The 18,653-nt window shown below is 30.5% G+C and overlaps 1 protein-coding gene across 3 annotated transcripts in view; it reads left to right on the top strand.

Annotated features, from left to right (window-relative positions):
* Window positions 1-15,543, top strand: part of LOC111040289 — a 93,666-nt gene extending 78,123 nt beyond the window's left edge. For all 3 annotated transcript variants that reach the window (XM_022324140.1, XM_022324142.1, XM_022324141.1), the window contains one exon: window positions 13,813-15,543. In XM_022324140.1, coding sequence (XP_022179832.1) covers window positions 13,813-14,081 — 269 coding nt within the window. In that variant the 3' untranslated portion in view covers window positions 14,082-15,543. The remainder of the gene's footprint in view (window positions 1-13,812) is intronic.
* Window positions 15,544-18,653: the final 3,110 nt, after the last annotated feature.

The following is an 18,653-nucleotide window of genomic DNA, read 5'->3' as shown; positions in this document are numbered from 1 at the left end:
GTACTGACGCAGTGCCTCCTGGTTGATTAAGTATTTGAGTGAACACTCGTGCTGACATAGGTATTTCCCGTGTCATATTTGACGTCGTTTTTATTTTATATGCAATTTATTTAATTTATTCATAATACTTATTATTTGAGCCACTAGAAAAAAATGTTTCATGTAGAATAGTTCAGGGTTTTAAGATGCATAAAACGATTGCATATTTTGGGTTTTAATGGTTTGGTGTACTTTTGCTAACGGTTAGAAAAAAGTTAGCTAATAAAAATATTTTATTCCCTTTTTAATACCATTAAACACACTTACCCATTATTATTATTATTATTATTACATATTATAAACCATTAGTGTCCATTACTATCTATTATAGTAATTTAATACTACATTGTATTATTATACAATTATTACCACTCCATTTTGTCATACAATGTCAGATAATATTATATCGTAAAATAGGATGTTCATCTTCCAAACATTTTTGTTTTGCCTTTGATTTTGATTTTTCCCAAATTATTTTTTTATATAAACACTTATTAATAATTATTATTGCATTTTATGTATCAACTTCCATATCGTAGGATTACAGTTCATCAGTCATCACCACATAAATTATAAATTTGCAATTCCAACTGTCGATAGTATTTTTTTCCGATGTTCCCCGTTTAGTGTCCTTTCGTTCACATTCCATACCTCTGGTATATACAAGTGATACAACACTTTAATTTGAAGTATGTAGTTTTATGCGTTTTCCCGGACCAACCTTTTCTTCCATTCTTGTAGGTAATAACAATTTAAAGTGTTCTAGTAATTAATTATCATTTCCTAAAACAACGGTTTTCAAATAGTTTTTACTTTCATAAATGTTGTGTAATGGTGAAAAACTAGTTCGTCAAACTTACCTCAAAAATGACTGATCTTATAATATTTGTAGTAAATTATAATACCCTATGATAATCTGAGATAAAAACATTGTGTGTAAGTCTGTAAGTTAATTTAAAGCATACATGGTAATAAAAACACTTTAAAAAAATGTCATCGGAGTAATTTTCATCTGATTTTTTCCCCGTACTTTCTTTTATAATATCATGTTCTCTGCAATTAATCATCTTCATATCATCATTACTCGTTCAAAAATATATTTTTAGCTGTGGCACAATATGCTTTCCGTACAATATTATTTACCTACTCATTCTTAAATAAAATATAGGGGGAGGGACAACTTACAGTTTACATTTAATAAGCAGCAAACCAATTCGCAAGATTTTATTACCTTCCTGTATTCATGTTTTTTCTAAAAATGCTTAAATATTTATCCGTTCATTAATATTATAATTAATAACAATTTATAGTAATCAAAGAATCAAAAATAATAATATTCTATGACGACAAGAAATTAAAAAATCAAATATCTAACTTTTTAATTTGTATTGGATATCTTAAGATATCTGTCGAAAAATATAAAACTGTTAAATTCATTAATATACCTATTTAGAATCTAATTCATAAATAATAATGAATCGTTCCAATATTACATGCCATAAAATCATTTTAAACATTGACATTTTTTAGAGCTATTATTTGTTTAAGTTTTTAGGAAATTTATTTCATTAAGTCCTTGTAACCTTTTTTTCCATCACCGTCCATATGTAATGTGTTTATTATAATGTACTGTTATATATTCAACCTGGTGTACATAGACGATAAGAATGTACTTTATTGGAATAATCAATATCCATATCGTCTATTCGTAACTTAATAGGCACACTTACCTATTAATAATACATATAGGTATGCACTATGTGCACCACAAGATACTAATTATAGTAATTAATGTGACTAAAGTCGCCGTTCACACGTATATTGTTCAGACCATATGTATATATATATACTAGTTACCTTTCAAAATATACAAATTACTACCATCCATAACAAATACAATTTTCAATAAATATAATAGTTTCTATTAATTGTAATAATATAAGACGAGCCATACAACCGTTTCAAATTTGATAAAAATAAACACACAGTTTTGCTTACAAATATTTATATACCTATAAAAAAGTACAGTATGGTGATCAAAATTGTATTGAAACGAATTAATTGACGACTAGTACTAATTTTTAAGAAAAAATCGGATAAAATGTCAAGTCTCTCCAAGATAGTAAAAACAATGATTTAATGAAACATCTAAATATACATTATAAACGAATTCTATTAACGTGAAAGTTGTTGGTTATTTTTTATTGTATTTCAGAAAACTATTGAGAAAAATATAGTAACCTCTCTACATATTTTGAAGTATCAACTACAAACAAAATTCAATAAAACTAGATAATATTTCCAATATATTATATAGCCATATAGGTAGATCTTTATGAAACTTTAAGGAGCACTCATTTTAGTGGAAAAAGTAATAACAACAGACAAAACTATACAAAAGTTACTGAAACAAAATTTAAAAAATAGGTAAGTAGGTACAATTTTGTAAAGCCGATATATTACTCAATAAATGCTTCATAAAATATAATAGAATTCCGTTAAACGTATAAGAAACTAGTGAAACCATGTTATTACGCTGTTAGACCGTAACGTTTGAGTATATTATTTGCTATTGTCACAAACATTTTTTAAAGTTTTTATTCAACTGTATATTTCACATTTCAAAAATACTATTGAATTTTGTTAATAAAAATATTCCTACATAATATTTTAGGAATATTAAATAGTAAATTATTATTTTAATTAATATCTTATATCGGTTTTGTATAGTTATTTTTATACACCTAATGCAATCTCTAATTCAGAACCCTATTATGACGAAAGGATTTTATCGATTAAATTGAGAACAATTAATAGTTTTTCAAATATTTAGTGCTTACATTGCCTTCGTATACGAATTGATAATGAAAAGCTCTAGTTCTTTTGCGTACTCAGCAAAAACATAAGTGTGTAAGATATAAAATATCCACGGGTGGTAGAATTTAAGTATTATATTTTACAAAAAAAAAAAAATTACCAGAGTACCAAACCAAGTTTTATTTTAAGTTGACGTTAATAGTGATGTGAATAAACATTTTTTATGCCCTATATCGAAAATATCGGTTCACGGGAAGTATTTTATTTTCCAAATTTGAATGCCTACCAATTATTTTAATGAGCTACACTTTTCTATGAACATCTGTAGTATTTTCATGATACTTTCTCAAACTTTATAGTACTTATTAAAATATCAGTAACGTTTCTCGAAATCACTGTAATAATACTTTTTATAGCTACATTTTTCAACTTTATGTCTTCGATTGTATCATTGGTGTATTACGGTTCTTATTGACAAATCCCAACACACATACACGTTTTCCGAACCAACTGAACTCACCTTCAAAGTAAAAAAAGTCGTCTAAGAACCATGCAGTCGATGCCATAAATAAAAATAAATAAAAATAAAAAATATTTTATTTTATTGTCAGAGAAAAAATTAACGCATGACCGTGGTGTACCAGATTTGCCTATCTATATCGCCGCGTGACAAATAATGATAATGTGACATGTGATATTGAAATTCGTAGGTCTCAAAACATATTCTATAATCTATTGTCTATAAAACATTACTGGTTATAATTATAAATGATTTTACAAAACAACGGTTACGCATAGTTTGAAACGATGATAAACGAGATTTCAGGTGAATGGTCCTTAGCGAATTATCAACATAATGTTGGTTAAATACATAATGTACAATATTAATGTCATGAAATTTTTAAACTTTATTAATAAATCTTCCAGCATAATAAAACAATTGTTTACGGCTAAATGATAACAAAAGGTAAACGTAACTGTTACAAGCAGTTCAAATACTATTTATCACTTGTTAGTTTAGCGGTATTATTTAATGTAATATGTATTATCAAATATGCATACTATTATACATTTTACATCTTACGTATATTAGTTAAGCTGGGTATTTTATTAGGTTATGTATATTAACTAATAAGTAAATTTGTTCACTAGCTGTCTGAAGTATGTCTCCAAAACGCGAACTGAACATAAAACATGATTATATTATTTACAGCTAGGCAGATACTAACTTTATGTCTGCTTTGTTTTGACAAATAAAGTTTATGTATTGATAATTTTATGATTCAAAGCCGATAGCGTCGTAATGTTTTAGTACATCATCAACGAACAAGGCCATACAAATATTATTAGTTTTTGGTCGTAATACATTTTTAAGGAAATGATGTACATAACAGTACAGTGTATCCAGACCAATTCCCATTTATTTTTCCTGTTTATGATATTATATTGCACTGTTTCGACAATAAAACAGTTGTAGGTAACCAACACGCAGTATACCTACAAATTGTGCACTTAAAGTCGTTAGTTTAAGGTGCTTAGGACCTAATGATAGTGTGACGTGATTTAAAAAAACTATGATAATACATATATATTTTTAAAAATTGGAAGTCCTCTGTGTTTGTCTCGTACAAGTGATGATGTTGTTTCATATTTTAAGAACAACTGTTCTAAAAATATTCTCTGAATTTATTGGTTATCTCAGCAGTACCATATTATATAAGGTGTGTGTGTGCGCGTGCGCTTGTTTATTCCATAGACATTAATATTATGCATACTTTAAATGTTTGGGTGGTTTTGGGTACACCATTAATGCTGTATAGGTCATTTAAGCACGATGAAATCCTATTTCGAATATATATATATATTATATATAATGTACATAATATATATGTGTGTGTATATATATATATATGCACACCAAATGGTTCAACATCACGTAGTGGTTGTGTCGTAAACGTTACCGTACTCTAAAAACCATAGGTATAGAAACTATTTGGGTTAGAATACTAAATTTAATTAGAAACAATCAAAATTAGTTAACAGTTGCTTATTTCTTTTTAAAAATACGTAAAGGGTTATTAAATACATCTAAATACCTCTATTCATATAAGTGTTTTTTTTTTTTACTTAAACTTGTGTGATAGATACATTACTGCTTAGTGCTTAGTAGGTACTTTACATTTTAAAAGAATACGATAAAAAGAAAAACTCATCAATATAATCTTTGGCAATTATATAACACAATATTAAATTAGGTTCCCATAATATGGAAACCGAAATTATCTTTTGTTTTTAAAAACAAGTGTTTTTCAAAGGTTTGATATGAACATAATGGCATTTAAAATACGATAGCGTACTAAATACAATTCATGGCAATCCCAATGTTAATAAGCAAGAAAGTTTCTATAGTTTAATAATTCTTGTACTGTATAAATTGTTTATTGTATATATATTGTAATTGATATATTTTAACTGGAGCAATGGAATTAAAAGAGATATTTAGTGACATTTATGGGATATATTAAATTTAATTCTTTGATGTCGTATGGAAATAGAATAGTTTTAAATATGTTACAGACCTCACAGCTTACAAAATTACAAAAACATATTTTATTAAAACGTTTTTATAGACAAAGGTATTATCTTTTATCAATAATAATTTTATAAAAACTCCAGAATGTTTCAACTCATAGTTTCTACTTAAGGATAATCTTATGTAGTTTATAATTTTAAAGATACGCAGGACTTTCGACTATACGTAAATACATTTCTTTATTAAAAAAATGATCTCGAAATCGTTAGTCAAATGTGATGCATTTTAGGTTTGAATAACGAATCGAAATATATGGTATAAGTAAACAAGTCTCCAATCTAGATATCGTCTTTCAGATGAAGTAAATAGTAATAGACCCAAATTACTGTATGATTAACTATACAAATAATCTTACCTTGCCCGCCACTGAAGGCGCCGGCATGGGGCCACCGTCAGGTCTACACGTCATTATTTCAACAATATCCAATTGTTTTTAAATAATTACATATATTATTAAATGTTTCTAAAGTCATGATAACACGCTCTCCATTAACTATTATTATGTAAGCCTTTTATGTGTTGGTATAGTAATTAATTACAGTATAACGTATAATATATGTAGGCGGGTAGGTAGATATAGGCAGCGCCTATATTTTAATCTTCTTCAGTTCATTATAAGGATATTCAAATAAAATGGTGTACAGTAAATTATGAACGTTATGTTTTACCATAAAAATTATTATAAAAACACTACCGACCCTACAATGTTTTTCTAATTTCTATAATAGCCCTTTTATGTTCATACTAACAATATATTGTAATCAAATATTGTTTGAAATTAGGTCATTTTACTATCATAATAATAATTGTGCTTGCATAATATATACATATACATTATATCATATTATTACTATAATTAACTTTTGATACAGGTTATACTAATTTGGAAGTCAGCAAAGTGCGATTTAGAGGGAATTAAATAGACACATTAACGTAAGAATAAAAGGGAGAAAGTTATTTGTCTTTTCCTCACAGTAAAGGAAAATTCCAATTATTTTGAAACACGGTTAAAATAATAAGAACCCTTCACTATAGCGCTCGGGGTAGGTGAAACACTTATTTTAATTAAACGTATTCGATTTCATTAGGTCGTTATTTTATAAGCCATTATATCAAGAAAAAATACATGTAGCTATTATTTATTTCACATTTTGGGATGGCGTATTATAATTGACAAAGTGATTGACGATACTTAGCAACTTATTTGCCAAAGAATAAGTTGTATCGATGTACAAACATATGAGTATACAACGATGGTGACTAAAATAACAACGAGACCTTAGATTAAAACTATAATAAATTCCATGGTATACAACGTGTTACTAAATAAATCGCGGGGGCATGCAGAATTCTTATAAATTGAGATATGGATAAACAATAAACATAATTCCACACCGTTGAACGCTTGTACCGTACTACAATATACAAATATATTATAATATGCCACTTTATCAAATATTATAACGCGTAAAATAACTACACAATGTGCATAAATTGCACATAATACATTAATACCTATATATAATAAATGATAATTAATAATTATATTGTATTTTATATGGGATGCTGATAAGAAAAAGGATCCATATCTATTTTTTAAATTTTTCCATTGAAGCATTTAATATAACATTTGACGTAGAAATTATTTATTAAATTAAACTTTTTTTATTTTAAGTAGAACGTTAATTGTTCGTTTATAAGATTTTTTTTTAAACATGTAGATTTTTGATATGAGTGTCTACGGAATATATTTATGTTATTAAAAATACTTATATTTTGGTACATATTATTTATTATACCTACACTGTTCACCGTGACCTAAATTTGGAGTTACTCAATATTTCAGTTTCAATCTGAGGCTAGTTACACCTCCCAGGGGTTTTAAGGAGGTGAAACCAGAAAATAAATATACTCGTAATAATTATAATTGAACATTAATGTATAATAATCGGTAGAATATACTTTTATTTTTTTCTGTTATCACTGAAAATTTTATCGAGGTATCTGAATTTTTTTTACATAAACTATAAAGTTTCAACTTCCTTAGTACCTTGATCGCCGTATCGTAATTAATATTAGATCAGTTAATTTCAATGGTAATTTAAATCCTTTCATTTTTGTCTCAAGAGTTATGATTACAATGTGGGGCGAAAGGGTCGGATCCTGCTGACTAAGCCTACGCAGGATCGAACAAGGACAATCGATCCCTATAAATATTAATGATTATAGGGATTGTCTAAATACAATATTTGGAAAGGGGCTCTGTCGTTCAAGGGCCCACTTAAAGAAGTAAGGTTCAACGTCGGCTTTGAACTTTGAAGACGTTTTTCAAGCAAGCGCGCTGGAGTGGTTTGAGGGTCGCCTGGATGGATAGCGTGTCTGAGCGTTAGTCCCTGGTCACTATCTCGGCATTTGATACAGTTCGAGGACCAAGTAGGTAATCAGTTTTATGGTCTCTAATGAGTCACCACTGTGTAGAGCGACGACGCTCTGGGGGCGAGTTTCTTAGAACAACTTTCAGAGATTTTCGACGACTGTTCACCAGTATATCGAGTTGTTGAAATCACCACAGATACCTGGAACACTAAACAGTCATTGGTTTCACGTCTGCTTGCCAGTGTACCATGGTATTAGTCGGTAGATTCTCACCAACGGGGAACACATGCAGATTCGTCACTTGTAGTGGACAACTCGATAGGCATATGATAGGAATGGTATTCTGAACAAATCAGGGGAAGCCGTTATTATTTGAAGGGCTAGAATATGCTGGAAAGCCTCAAGCTTGCTTTAAGTTGTTGTTAATATGCTTGCTGTGATAATAGATGTTTGCAAGGTATGGGAAGATGGCTTTTTGCAGATCCATCGCTACTTTTGTTACTTGTCGGCTGGAACGTAGCCTGTGCGTTCAAGTACACTCCAAAATATATGATTGATGGTTTCTATAGTATTGCTTAGTCATTGACTTTCTTGGGCGTGGTGTACCTCTATTCATTGTTACTTCTCCGCGTTTGATTATCGATGTTGACTAGCTGTTTGTTAAGTGTTTTGGCAAATCAATTCCGTGCTGCATACCGGGAGGTTGCACTAATGCAAGTGCGCTCCTCCGTCGTCATATTTCACCGGGTTAGAGGTGTAGACGTTGACACGGGCGATCGCATTGAGGATATAAGTTTGTCCCTTGTCAGTTGTTGAGCTTACATTCCTTCACGTATGGTTTCGTCAAGGTTTGTTTGTCTGGAAATATGATAGTTCCCTACCAATATTTTCTTATATGTCTGAGTAATGGGCTATGGTTGTAGACGAACATTTGGGTGCGGTGCTGGTGATCTCGAACTTAGTCATGCTCGCTACCTAAAAACATACTTTCAAATTTTCGAAATCAGGGTTCTTATCAATATTAGCATTAGTAGTACTAATTTTCAAATACCACTAGTCACTGGTGTGGGTATAATCATTTTTATTATAACAAGTATTAAATTTCTATATAAATATTATTAGTAATAGAAAAACGATTGCAATATATTATAGTATAGAACGTTGTACAAATTACAAAATGTTTCTTCTACACAAATAATTTGTATATAATTTTACATTGATGAATCGTATTTATTTTAATAATATAACCAGAAACTTTAAAATTTAATTACATTTTTTTTCAATATCATAAAAAAAACGAAAACATTTTAAACAACTTAAAAAATATATTTAAGTTGGAAATCAATTTCCTCAAGATAAAATAAGATAAGTTAGACCTTTATATTGTAAGAAACAATAAGGTATAAACATTCAAAAGTAAAAATAGATGAATATTTTTAGTGTATTTATAGGTTATAAATGAAACGTTTATACATAGGTATAGAATATGAACTCTTCTTAACCCCCTCCCCCCTCTCTAAGTGAGAAACATCTACGCAACTAGTTGAAATATACGTCATCGGTACAACTAAATGAAAAATTATAATAATATTTTATAGGCACACTTTTATCATGGTCTCTCGCTATTTTTGTTACGGCTTTACGTGTATTATATTATTATATAGTACACAAAGTATAGTTTCACGAGGAAACCAATTCCGAAGTTGTTGATTTATTTATTGGACGAGTCAATTATACTTAGAAAATAGCAAACTCCTATAAACTATACGACAGTGCGCATATTATAATATCCTAAATGAGTAAGTAGAATAGGTATATTACTCCCGTCGACGTATTATAATATTTTATAACGAACGTCAAAGTTAGGACTTATCCGAATGACAATGATTTACCCAACTGTTATCGTTAGGTCCACATAAATAAATCCTATAACCCGTGCCGCTGCCTCAGGGGCTCACCAGCTGGGGTCGTAGGTTATTATAAGTGCGTGGCCATGTATAATAATGCTAAAGTAACCGCGACCATAGGTCCCTATATTACTTGAATAATCCCGTTATTTTCTGGCTTGATTAGATATCTCTTGCAGCTCATTTGACAAAACATGATATTTTGTTTACGACAATGACGTATTTAGATTGACTTAGGCTTTGTTAGTTAGGTTAGGTTAAGTTAAGGTAGGTAGATAAATTAAAATCAATTACAAAATTACAAAATAAACATAAAACTATTCATAATATTTAATGATATGTTGAAAATAAAAACAGTGATCTTCAATTCTGTATTTAAGAATTAAATTGCTTAAGAATTATATTATAATTTATCAAAGCAAGTATTGTATGTGTTTTTATTTACCTAGCTTATAATTAATTTTAATCACCAATGGTGCAAGAAAAACGTATATAAATGTGCTCTAATAACATAATATATTATAAGTTACTTACCTCCTACTGATTCGACATTATTTCACAAATGGTAGAAATTAATGTCACAATTTATTTTTAATTATAGAGCGGTGCGAAGAAAGTATTGATTTAACAATACCTAGGTGTGTGTTATTTATTATCATTATTTGTTTTTTCCTTTCATCTCTATTTCTGTTAAAAATGATTTAATTTGGTACATTGGGGACTTGAAAAGTAAAAAATTCCCAGTACTTTTCTTAATTATTGAGAAGAACTAGAATTTTTATGCAAAAACCAGTTTTTGACAAATTCTATTTTTTTTTAATTCAAAAATGAATAATCATACAATAGATAGTTTATCAAATTAGCATTTTCTGTACATAACATGATAAATTTCAAATATGTTGTCTCCTTTTGGGTCAATTAAGTCATTTTTTGTTTTTTTTTAATTTTAAAAAAGAAAAAAATGCATGCAGCTCGATTAAAAATCAAGAACGGTAAATACTAGATTTGTATAAAGTTGCTTCTATTTATACTGGAATTTAAAAAAAGTAATGTAAATATACAATAATTTATTATTTGATTTTTAAATTTTGATAAAATTATAACTTAATGGATTTTTAAGTGTTGATAAAAATGTTTAGAATCCTCCAAATGACTTGAAAATATAATACAAGGTTCTTCATAAGTAATTCCTACTTGTTAAAACATAAACATCTTGAAAAATATATTTATTATGAAAAGCAAATTTTCTCCTATAGCAAACAAAATTTAAGTTTTAAAAAAATTGAATATTTAAACAAAAAATGACGATTTTTGTAGGTTTGCTATCGTTCAAAATTATTATTTTTGGGGAATTGATTCAAAGGTACATTTGGGTATTTTATTTTATTTTATTTTGAGTACTATACTTGTCAATGGAAATTTCAAAATACCTTTTTTTCCTTGTTATTAAGAACTGGGGGAGGAACTGGTGTTGGCATTGCTTCTCCCCCGGGTCCCCATCGTTTATTGTGCAAAAAAAAAAATGTTTTACAGCAATAGGCATCCTGGGATGCGCCCTTCTTCGCTACCAAGTGGACTTTCCCTATCGCTAGGTACGCGTCCACCTGGGAGCGGAGATCGGTGGGCTAACATTCAATTTCAAAATACCCATTCATATACATTTTAAGCTATTGTCTACTTTATATTTAAGCCACGAATACCTATTTACACAGTTCTACGGTCAGTCGATATTCATTCAAAAATCAATTATAATAAATATACATATAAATATAATAAATGGGACATTTTTGGCCTAAAAATTAAGTCGATCTACAGCATTAAAATAATAGTAAAATAAATAACTACAGTAGTGTTACAGTTACAACAGCAATATAAATATATAATAATACAGGGTGGGACAGTGGGTTCTGACGATTTAAATAATAAACTAAAATTGAAATTCGTCAAAACCCCATCTTGTATATGGTTGATAAAAGAATGACAGACCGTCTCCGCTCAATATCGTTTTTTTTGTATTAAACTCGAATTATTAACACATCCATTATAGTGACCTATTCAAAAACGAGGTACACTCAACACCTATTATGCTAGTCTGGTTTTCATAATTTACCTACTTAGAGTGTCCTTGTGAATTATCCGTATACCGAAAGACGATATGAAGGTTTAATATTTTGTTAAAAATTAAAGGACACGTCGCGTGATAAAACGCAGTCTATGTATATAATATGCATAATACGTTTATAATGGCGACCGTACTAGGTGTTAACGAATTCAAGTGTTTGACAGTATAAAGGCTGATTGAATTTTCGCACCGAGTTGCCTATACATGCTTTTTGTCCGTTTCAGGACTAATTCGATTTTAATTTAGAAGAGCTAAATTATATTCGTTATGACAGCTTGATCTCCACTGAAGTCCCTCTAATTCTCCCTATATTAAGTGAATAGTTTTTCATATCGTCACCAATTTCTGTATTGTAAATTATGTCGTACACACAAGACATATTTCGGTACTTATTTTTTTCATTTAGAAGGTTTAAAGATTATTAAACCTATCTCTGCAACAGTTTTTATAATTATACAATGTCATTATGATGTAGATTGTATGTTGTGAGACATTAAGAAAAATTTGAAAAATATTCAGAACTTATTCAGAACTTCAGATGCTTGGGTACATTATTTATTTGGAAAGGTCATAAAGGTGAATATTGATAACATTGTATTGAAGAGTAAATAAAACTCTTTGGATAGTTGCTACGTCTTGTATTGAATGTGACACGGCTACTGAAAATATAACGGAATTCTTCATTTCAAAAAATAACATATCATTACTGTAGTACAATTAGTTAAAAATTTAACAACATCAGAAGGAATACAGGGGTATTCTATTTTACTCATAACGTATTTTTTTTTATTTTTCGAAAACGAAAGAATGTTCACGTTTCCCAAAACACTCGTCGTTCATTGTTCTGTTTTGGTCAATATAATAGCTTAGTGTCCGCTTTTTTCTTATATTTTTCTTTTCGGTATCTTACTTTTCTTAAGATCTACTCAACCGTCGCACGATGTCAAGATGACGTGGTATGCTATTGTTCAGCAGGTTATCCGGTACCTATCTGTAATTATATAAGTGGTGAAAATCTCTAGAAAACTACATTAAATTCTCAACTAAAATATTTAACTGTATACGTGTATTAGGTATAATGACATAAATCATGAAAAACTGTGTTGTGTATGAAAAACTGTTCATATAATATAATGATTATATTGGTATAATTATTATATTATTGTACTACAAAAATAAAAGCGTATAGTTACGAGATATTATCGATAAGTGACGGATAAAAATAATTGCCAAAACATATTATTTCGTAAATATCTGTGCAAAAAAAATGTATTCGTATTATGTTTATAATACTATTATATTGGCTTTATGTCATGTACAAATGAGAATCGTAATGCAGTTTTCCTATACCTAACTTTAAACTCATCGCCAGACATTTACTCTCGAGACAACCCACCTCCACTGTACCATCATGCAACCACCGCCCAAGATCTCACCACTGAATTACAAGTATCACTGCTTATACATAAAAAACGGTTGGATTACATTCTGAACTTATTTCTTATCGATCCTAAACTTATAATTATATATCATAGGTATAAATTGAAAATAAGTTTAATACATTATATGACATGACGATATTATAGATTGACACCTGAACACTTTGATGCCCCCTCTCTCCTATTTCAAATTTATATTAGAGTTTCAGCTCGTTCCACGAATTTGTACATTCCCGTTGACATTCCTCTTGTTAACGATAAATATGGTGTGAATGTATATGATTAATCCAGTTGATCCTACGTTCAATGGGTACTTTAAGTTATTCTGACTATAACAAATAATTTTTTTTTTAATAATTGTATTTCAAACTTTATATTTGTGAATTACGTTCAATATTACTATTTTATTATTTTTTTTTATCAATCTGTACCTACTATTACAGACATCATGCACGTTTAATAATAAATCAATAAATATAAACATTATATTAACGGTATGGAGCGTGTGGTTTTTTGCAGGCGTATACCTGGCTGCAGGGGCGAACGCCAGTGGCGGTGCATTGCCGTCGCCACTCTCGTCCGGAGGTCGGAACCACCCTCTGCGCAGCGAGAGCCGGTCGTACGCGTCCTGCGACCTTGACCCCGTCATGGAGGAGCGTAGCGAGATAGACAGCAGCTGTGGTGGCGTCACCGGTAGCGGACCGGTGGCCGGGGCAGAGACGGTGGCCGACGGTGGCGGAGTCGTCGGCGGAGGAGCGGTCGAGGCGCTCGTGTGTCCGGACAGCTAGCAACACGTGCTGGCCATCGCCAGGATATCGGTGGCCGTGCAGACGGATAAACCGCCACCAAGACCGGTCAGGTCACCACTGTGGAACACGCTCACCAACAACCCGCCGGACGAGGTGGTCAGCTGACATCCAGCTCGGCCCGAACAGCTCAAGGCCATTGCGATCATAGAACCTTGACGGGCCAACACACACCCACCCCATCTCGTCCGCGGTCCATCCGCCCACTGGTACGGTAATGAGCGTTTCCGCGGCCTTCCAGACTTCATTTTTTTTCGTCTTGCCATCGTCAAGAATATTTTATGTTACTCTAAGACAACTATTCAGACGAAAATGCCAAATATGTACATATGTGCTATAGTTTGTTTTATAAACGTATAGTGTACGCCGTACGGTCTAGTATCATACATCGAGTTAGGCGAATAATTCGAATGTGTGTTTACGTTTATTAGTTTACTAAATATTAGTCGAATAATATGTATTTATTATTTTCTTTTAGTTCATATGATGGTTACCAATCAAATAGCTAAACTTTAACTTCAACGAGTTCAACTATGTATCTGATCAGACAAGTAAAAAAATATAGATCCCTAAAATTCGAATAATCCAGATACTTGGATCTTAAAATAGGCATTTGGGATTTGACACACACACACACACTATTCTTCTCTACTAAATCACACTCCATCTCCCGCTCTACCTGTCTTCCTTTCAAATGGAAATCGCCTACCCGCGGAAAATTTCAGTTTCAGTCTGATGGGCATAAACTTTAGCAAATAAACTTTCCAAACAAACAATCTAGACCACACCCACGCATACGTGTATGTATATATACTTATGCGTGTATATATTATGTGAATACAATGTACCTATCACAGCTGTACCATGCATACTCTACTTCTACCCTCTACCACGTCTGCCCTTTACGAGTTGTCGTCGTCATCATCATCGTCACGTGCCACTGTACACTTCTATTCACACACACACACACACACACACACACATATATATAATTACTTTTCAAACTTTTATCGACCGGATACCGAAATCATGTTTGTTCGGGTGACGGTAACGAATCGGATAAATCCTAAAATAAACTTTAAAAAACTACGTTCAACGATCATCATCCGTTTGGACGAAAGAACCAACTTATTGCTCCCTCTTTCGTTATCGAGTGTCACAACGCATCCTTTGTAACTTGACAGTTGACAGTAGATGCCTATATATTTTCACTTTTATTAGATATCGATACATGCGGAATAGAGTTGTATATTATATTAATATATTATTATTATGCATTTTATTACTACTTAATACTTATGTGTTTGTAACTTACAAGTTACATGTATGTTAGAATTAAAGTTAGCTGGTAACTACTAACTATAGGTATTCCTTACTCGCTGAATACATCTGTCTTGTGTATATTTTTAACTTTCATATTCTGGGTAAATTATTTTTCCAACGATATAAGAAATCACTGCATAATAATAATATTAATAACAATAATAATAGTTTGATTATTCGCTAATGCGCTGTGATGTAATGTGACTTCGGCAGACATTTAACTATAATAATGTAATCAATGTTTTCAACGATAAATTCGTACCGTTACATTAATAGAAATTATAATTTCAGATCACAGTTTATGATGTTAATGTTGGTCTATTAATTTGATTGGCGTCAAAGCCAATTTATTTTGACGACTTCCGAAAAGTACCTACCACAGAAAGGCGTTCGTAAAATTCTGTTGATGACATGATGCGCATTATTTTATTTCTTTTAACACTCAGAAATGGGCAAAATAATTTTAAAATTCTATCTAGGTATATACAAATAACATTAATTCCCATTATTTAAGTATATAAAATAATTGAGTATTTAAATTTAAAAAAAATTATATTGATAAGTAAATTCAAAATACAAGATACTCAATACGTTTTGAAAAATTAACTAATTTGATATTATATGAATATAATTAACTGTATGTACCTAGTTAACAATTTCCTGAATAACATACTAAAAATAATAAAAAATTCAATTTTAAAAATGTATTATTTTATTCGTTGAGTCTTAGAAACACCTGTGATGGGCATTTGACCAGTGTAAAACAATGACAAATTGATTCACAACGTCATGATAATATCACTCATAATATTAATTAGTGAAATAAAAATGTGTAGCATTTAATGTTCACTCGGATTATTGTGTTATTAAAAATACTAAGTACTTAATTCTGCAAGTAAAAGTACAATTTGTTTTCATTTTAAAGACCGTATACAAGACGATATATGTATCGTACGTACTTGTACATCTCTATATAAATTCAACTCAACTAAATGAAAACATTGCTTTGTATGTCATACTAATATTTAGCAAGCAATACAAATCCGTACTTTTTACATTTTTTCCTAAAAAAATAGCAAAACTATTAAGTATCAATCCTATAATATTATTTGATAAGTTAAAAATAAATTTATATTTTACCATTTTTTTATCACCAATAGTATAACTTACCTCAGTCATACTTTTTACAAATAACAAACAAAACTGTTTTTCGTTGTTTGTATAATGCTAGTATATTAATATTTAAAACATTTTATGCAATTTCCTGGTGTACCTATAGCATTATTAGGTCAATCATATTTTCAAGAATACTTTCTTTTTAAAAAATAAAAATGAACACTAAACCATGTGTACGAATACGGGGTAGGAACAAAAAAAGAGAAGTTGTTGCGCATGCACAAAATAAAAATTTAATGAATTGTAAGCCACGGAAATGTATAATCCAATAGTTAAGTCTCTTGCCGGGCAAATAGAATTCAAAAATAAGTATAAGGCACCGAGTAATATAAATAACTGAGCTGTAAAGTGCACCTTGTTTTTGTGGGCACACGATATACTATACTCCTTTTAGTAGTACAGCCCACATGACCACAATAGATACTTTAAAACGTTGAACGGTTGTAAATTAATTTGTTGACCATAATCAAACAATTTCGACACCGGTGGGCAGTCGTGTCTCGTTTTTTTTTTCAGGTAAAAAAGATAAAAGTGCAAGATCGTGCTTTGCCGACTTGTTTGTAAGCACCATATATTATGTCGGACTCCAGAGTTTCGATATCGACATAATTTCTGGCCTCGGGCGCCGATAAATACAATTCATTTTCTACTCGCGATTTTCTAGACAAGAGAAGTTGAAACACGTACCTAACGGAGAAAGTAATATACAATTATATAGTATTATATAGGTGTATACACACCGAAAAACTTTTAATGGTTTCGACGGAATGATATAAAAGTGTATAGTGCATTGCGCGTTGCTCGCGTTATACAACGTGGTAACTTAATCCGGCTTTGCGACGGTTTACTCGGGAGACGTGTCGGGACAAATTTATATATACGTTTGGTAAATAAATTAGGGTCGAATCGAAAAATAACTGCTACTACGGTGGTTAGGATAGGTATTATATTATTATTATTATTATCATTATTATTAGTCTTGGCAAGGACAATTCGTTATTGCGAAGCAACCGAACGGAGAAGCTCTCAGTCATCGTAACCGTGGAAACGTCGAGTTCGTTATTATTCCATTAAGAATATAGGTCTATATGGAAATAGATCTATAATCATACAAAATATACAAATGCGATGGTTTGTGTGTGTGTGTGTGTGTGTGTGTGCTAGTCACTCGTTAGTTGGTGGTTCAAGTGTGTGTAAATAAAATATAAATAATAATGTTCGAGCTTGGCTCTCGGTAAAACGACATTAATACTGTCCTTTAATAGGTAATCGAATATGAACGACAATCATTGGCCGTAGTGTTTGTCGGCGTATTTGCAATGTGTATGGATATATTTAAATTAATAATTATACTAGAATCTAGACAAGTAGTTATTATTTTTAAGGTTTTTGTTGATTTTATGATTCATTTTTTGTGTTCGCCAGTAAAAATTACCCTTGTAAAATACATTGTTTACTGCATAATTTTTATTTTATTTTGGTTATTTTTTGGTTTTTATTGTACATTTTTTTACCTGAATTTCCCAGTCCTATTAATTTGTCATACCATATATTTATTATATAAAATACTTATATTAATATTTAATACATAATATAATTTTGTATGAATACAACTAGATTTAGAAATAATGGCCGTATGTTATAATATTACTCGTCAGGTATTTAAATAAATATTTATTTTTTGTGACCCTCGGCAACATTAGCCACTGGGTATGTGTTGTGTAAGGGTGGTTACGATTGGTACCTAAAGCGGTTGATGTTCCATCGCACGAGTTTTATGTGGCACAAGGATTCGTCACCTGGTCACCCATCCGAGCACGATGGACGATAGTTGACCGCAGCACACATTTTTAGTGACTGCGACCAACCACAGCGTCACATCAAGCTCCTCCATAAATATTATAATATTATTATTTAACAAAATCATATCCTATGTACCTAATACCAAACACGCTGTGAATAAAAATCGTTTTATTTTCTTTTAACGATTTTACTTGTCTTAGTAAATTTCTATGAAACATGCAACTGTAAACATTAATTATTAATACTTTTGAA

The sequence above is a fragment of the Myzus persicae genome, unplaced genomic scaffold, assembly GCF_001856785.1.
Source record: "Myzus persicae strain clone G006 unplaced genomic scaffold, MPER_G0061.0, whole genome shotgun sequence".
NCBI lineage: Eukaryota > Metazoa > Arthropoda > Insecta > Hemiptera > Aphididae > Myzus > Myzus persicae.
The sequence above is the reverse complement of the archived record's forward strand: the minus strand, read 5'-3'. Positions and strand labels throughout refer to the sequence as shown.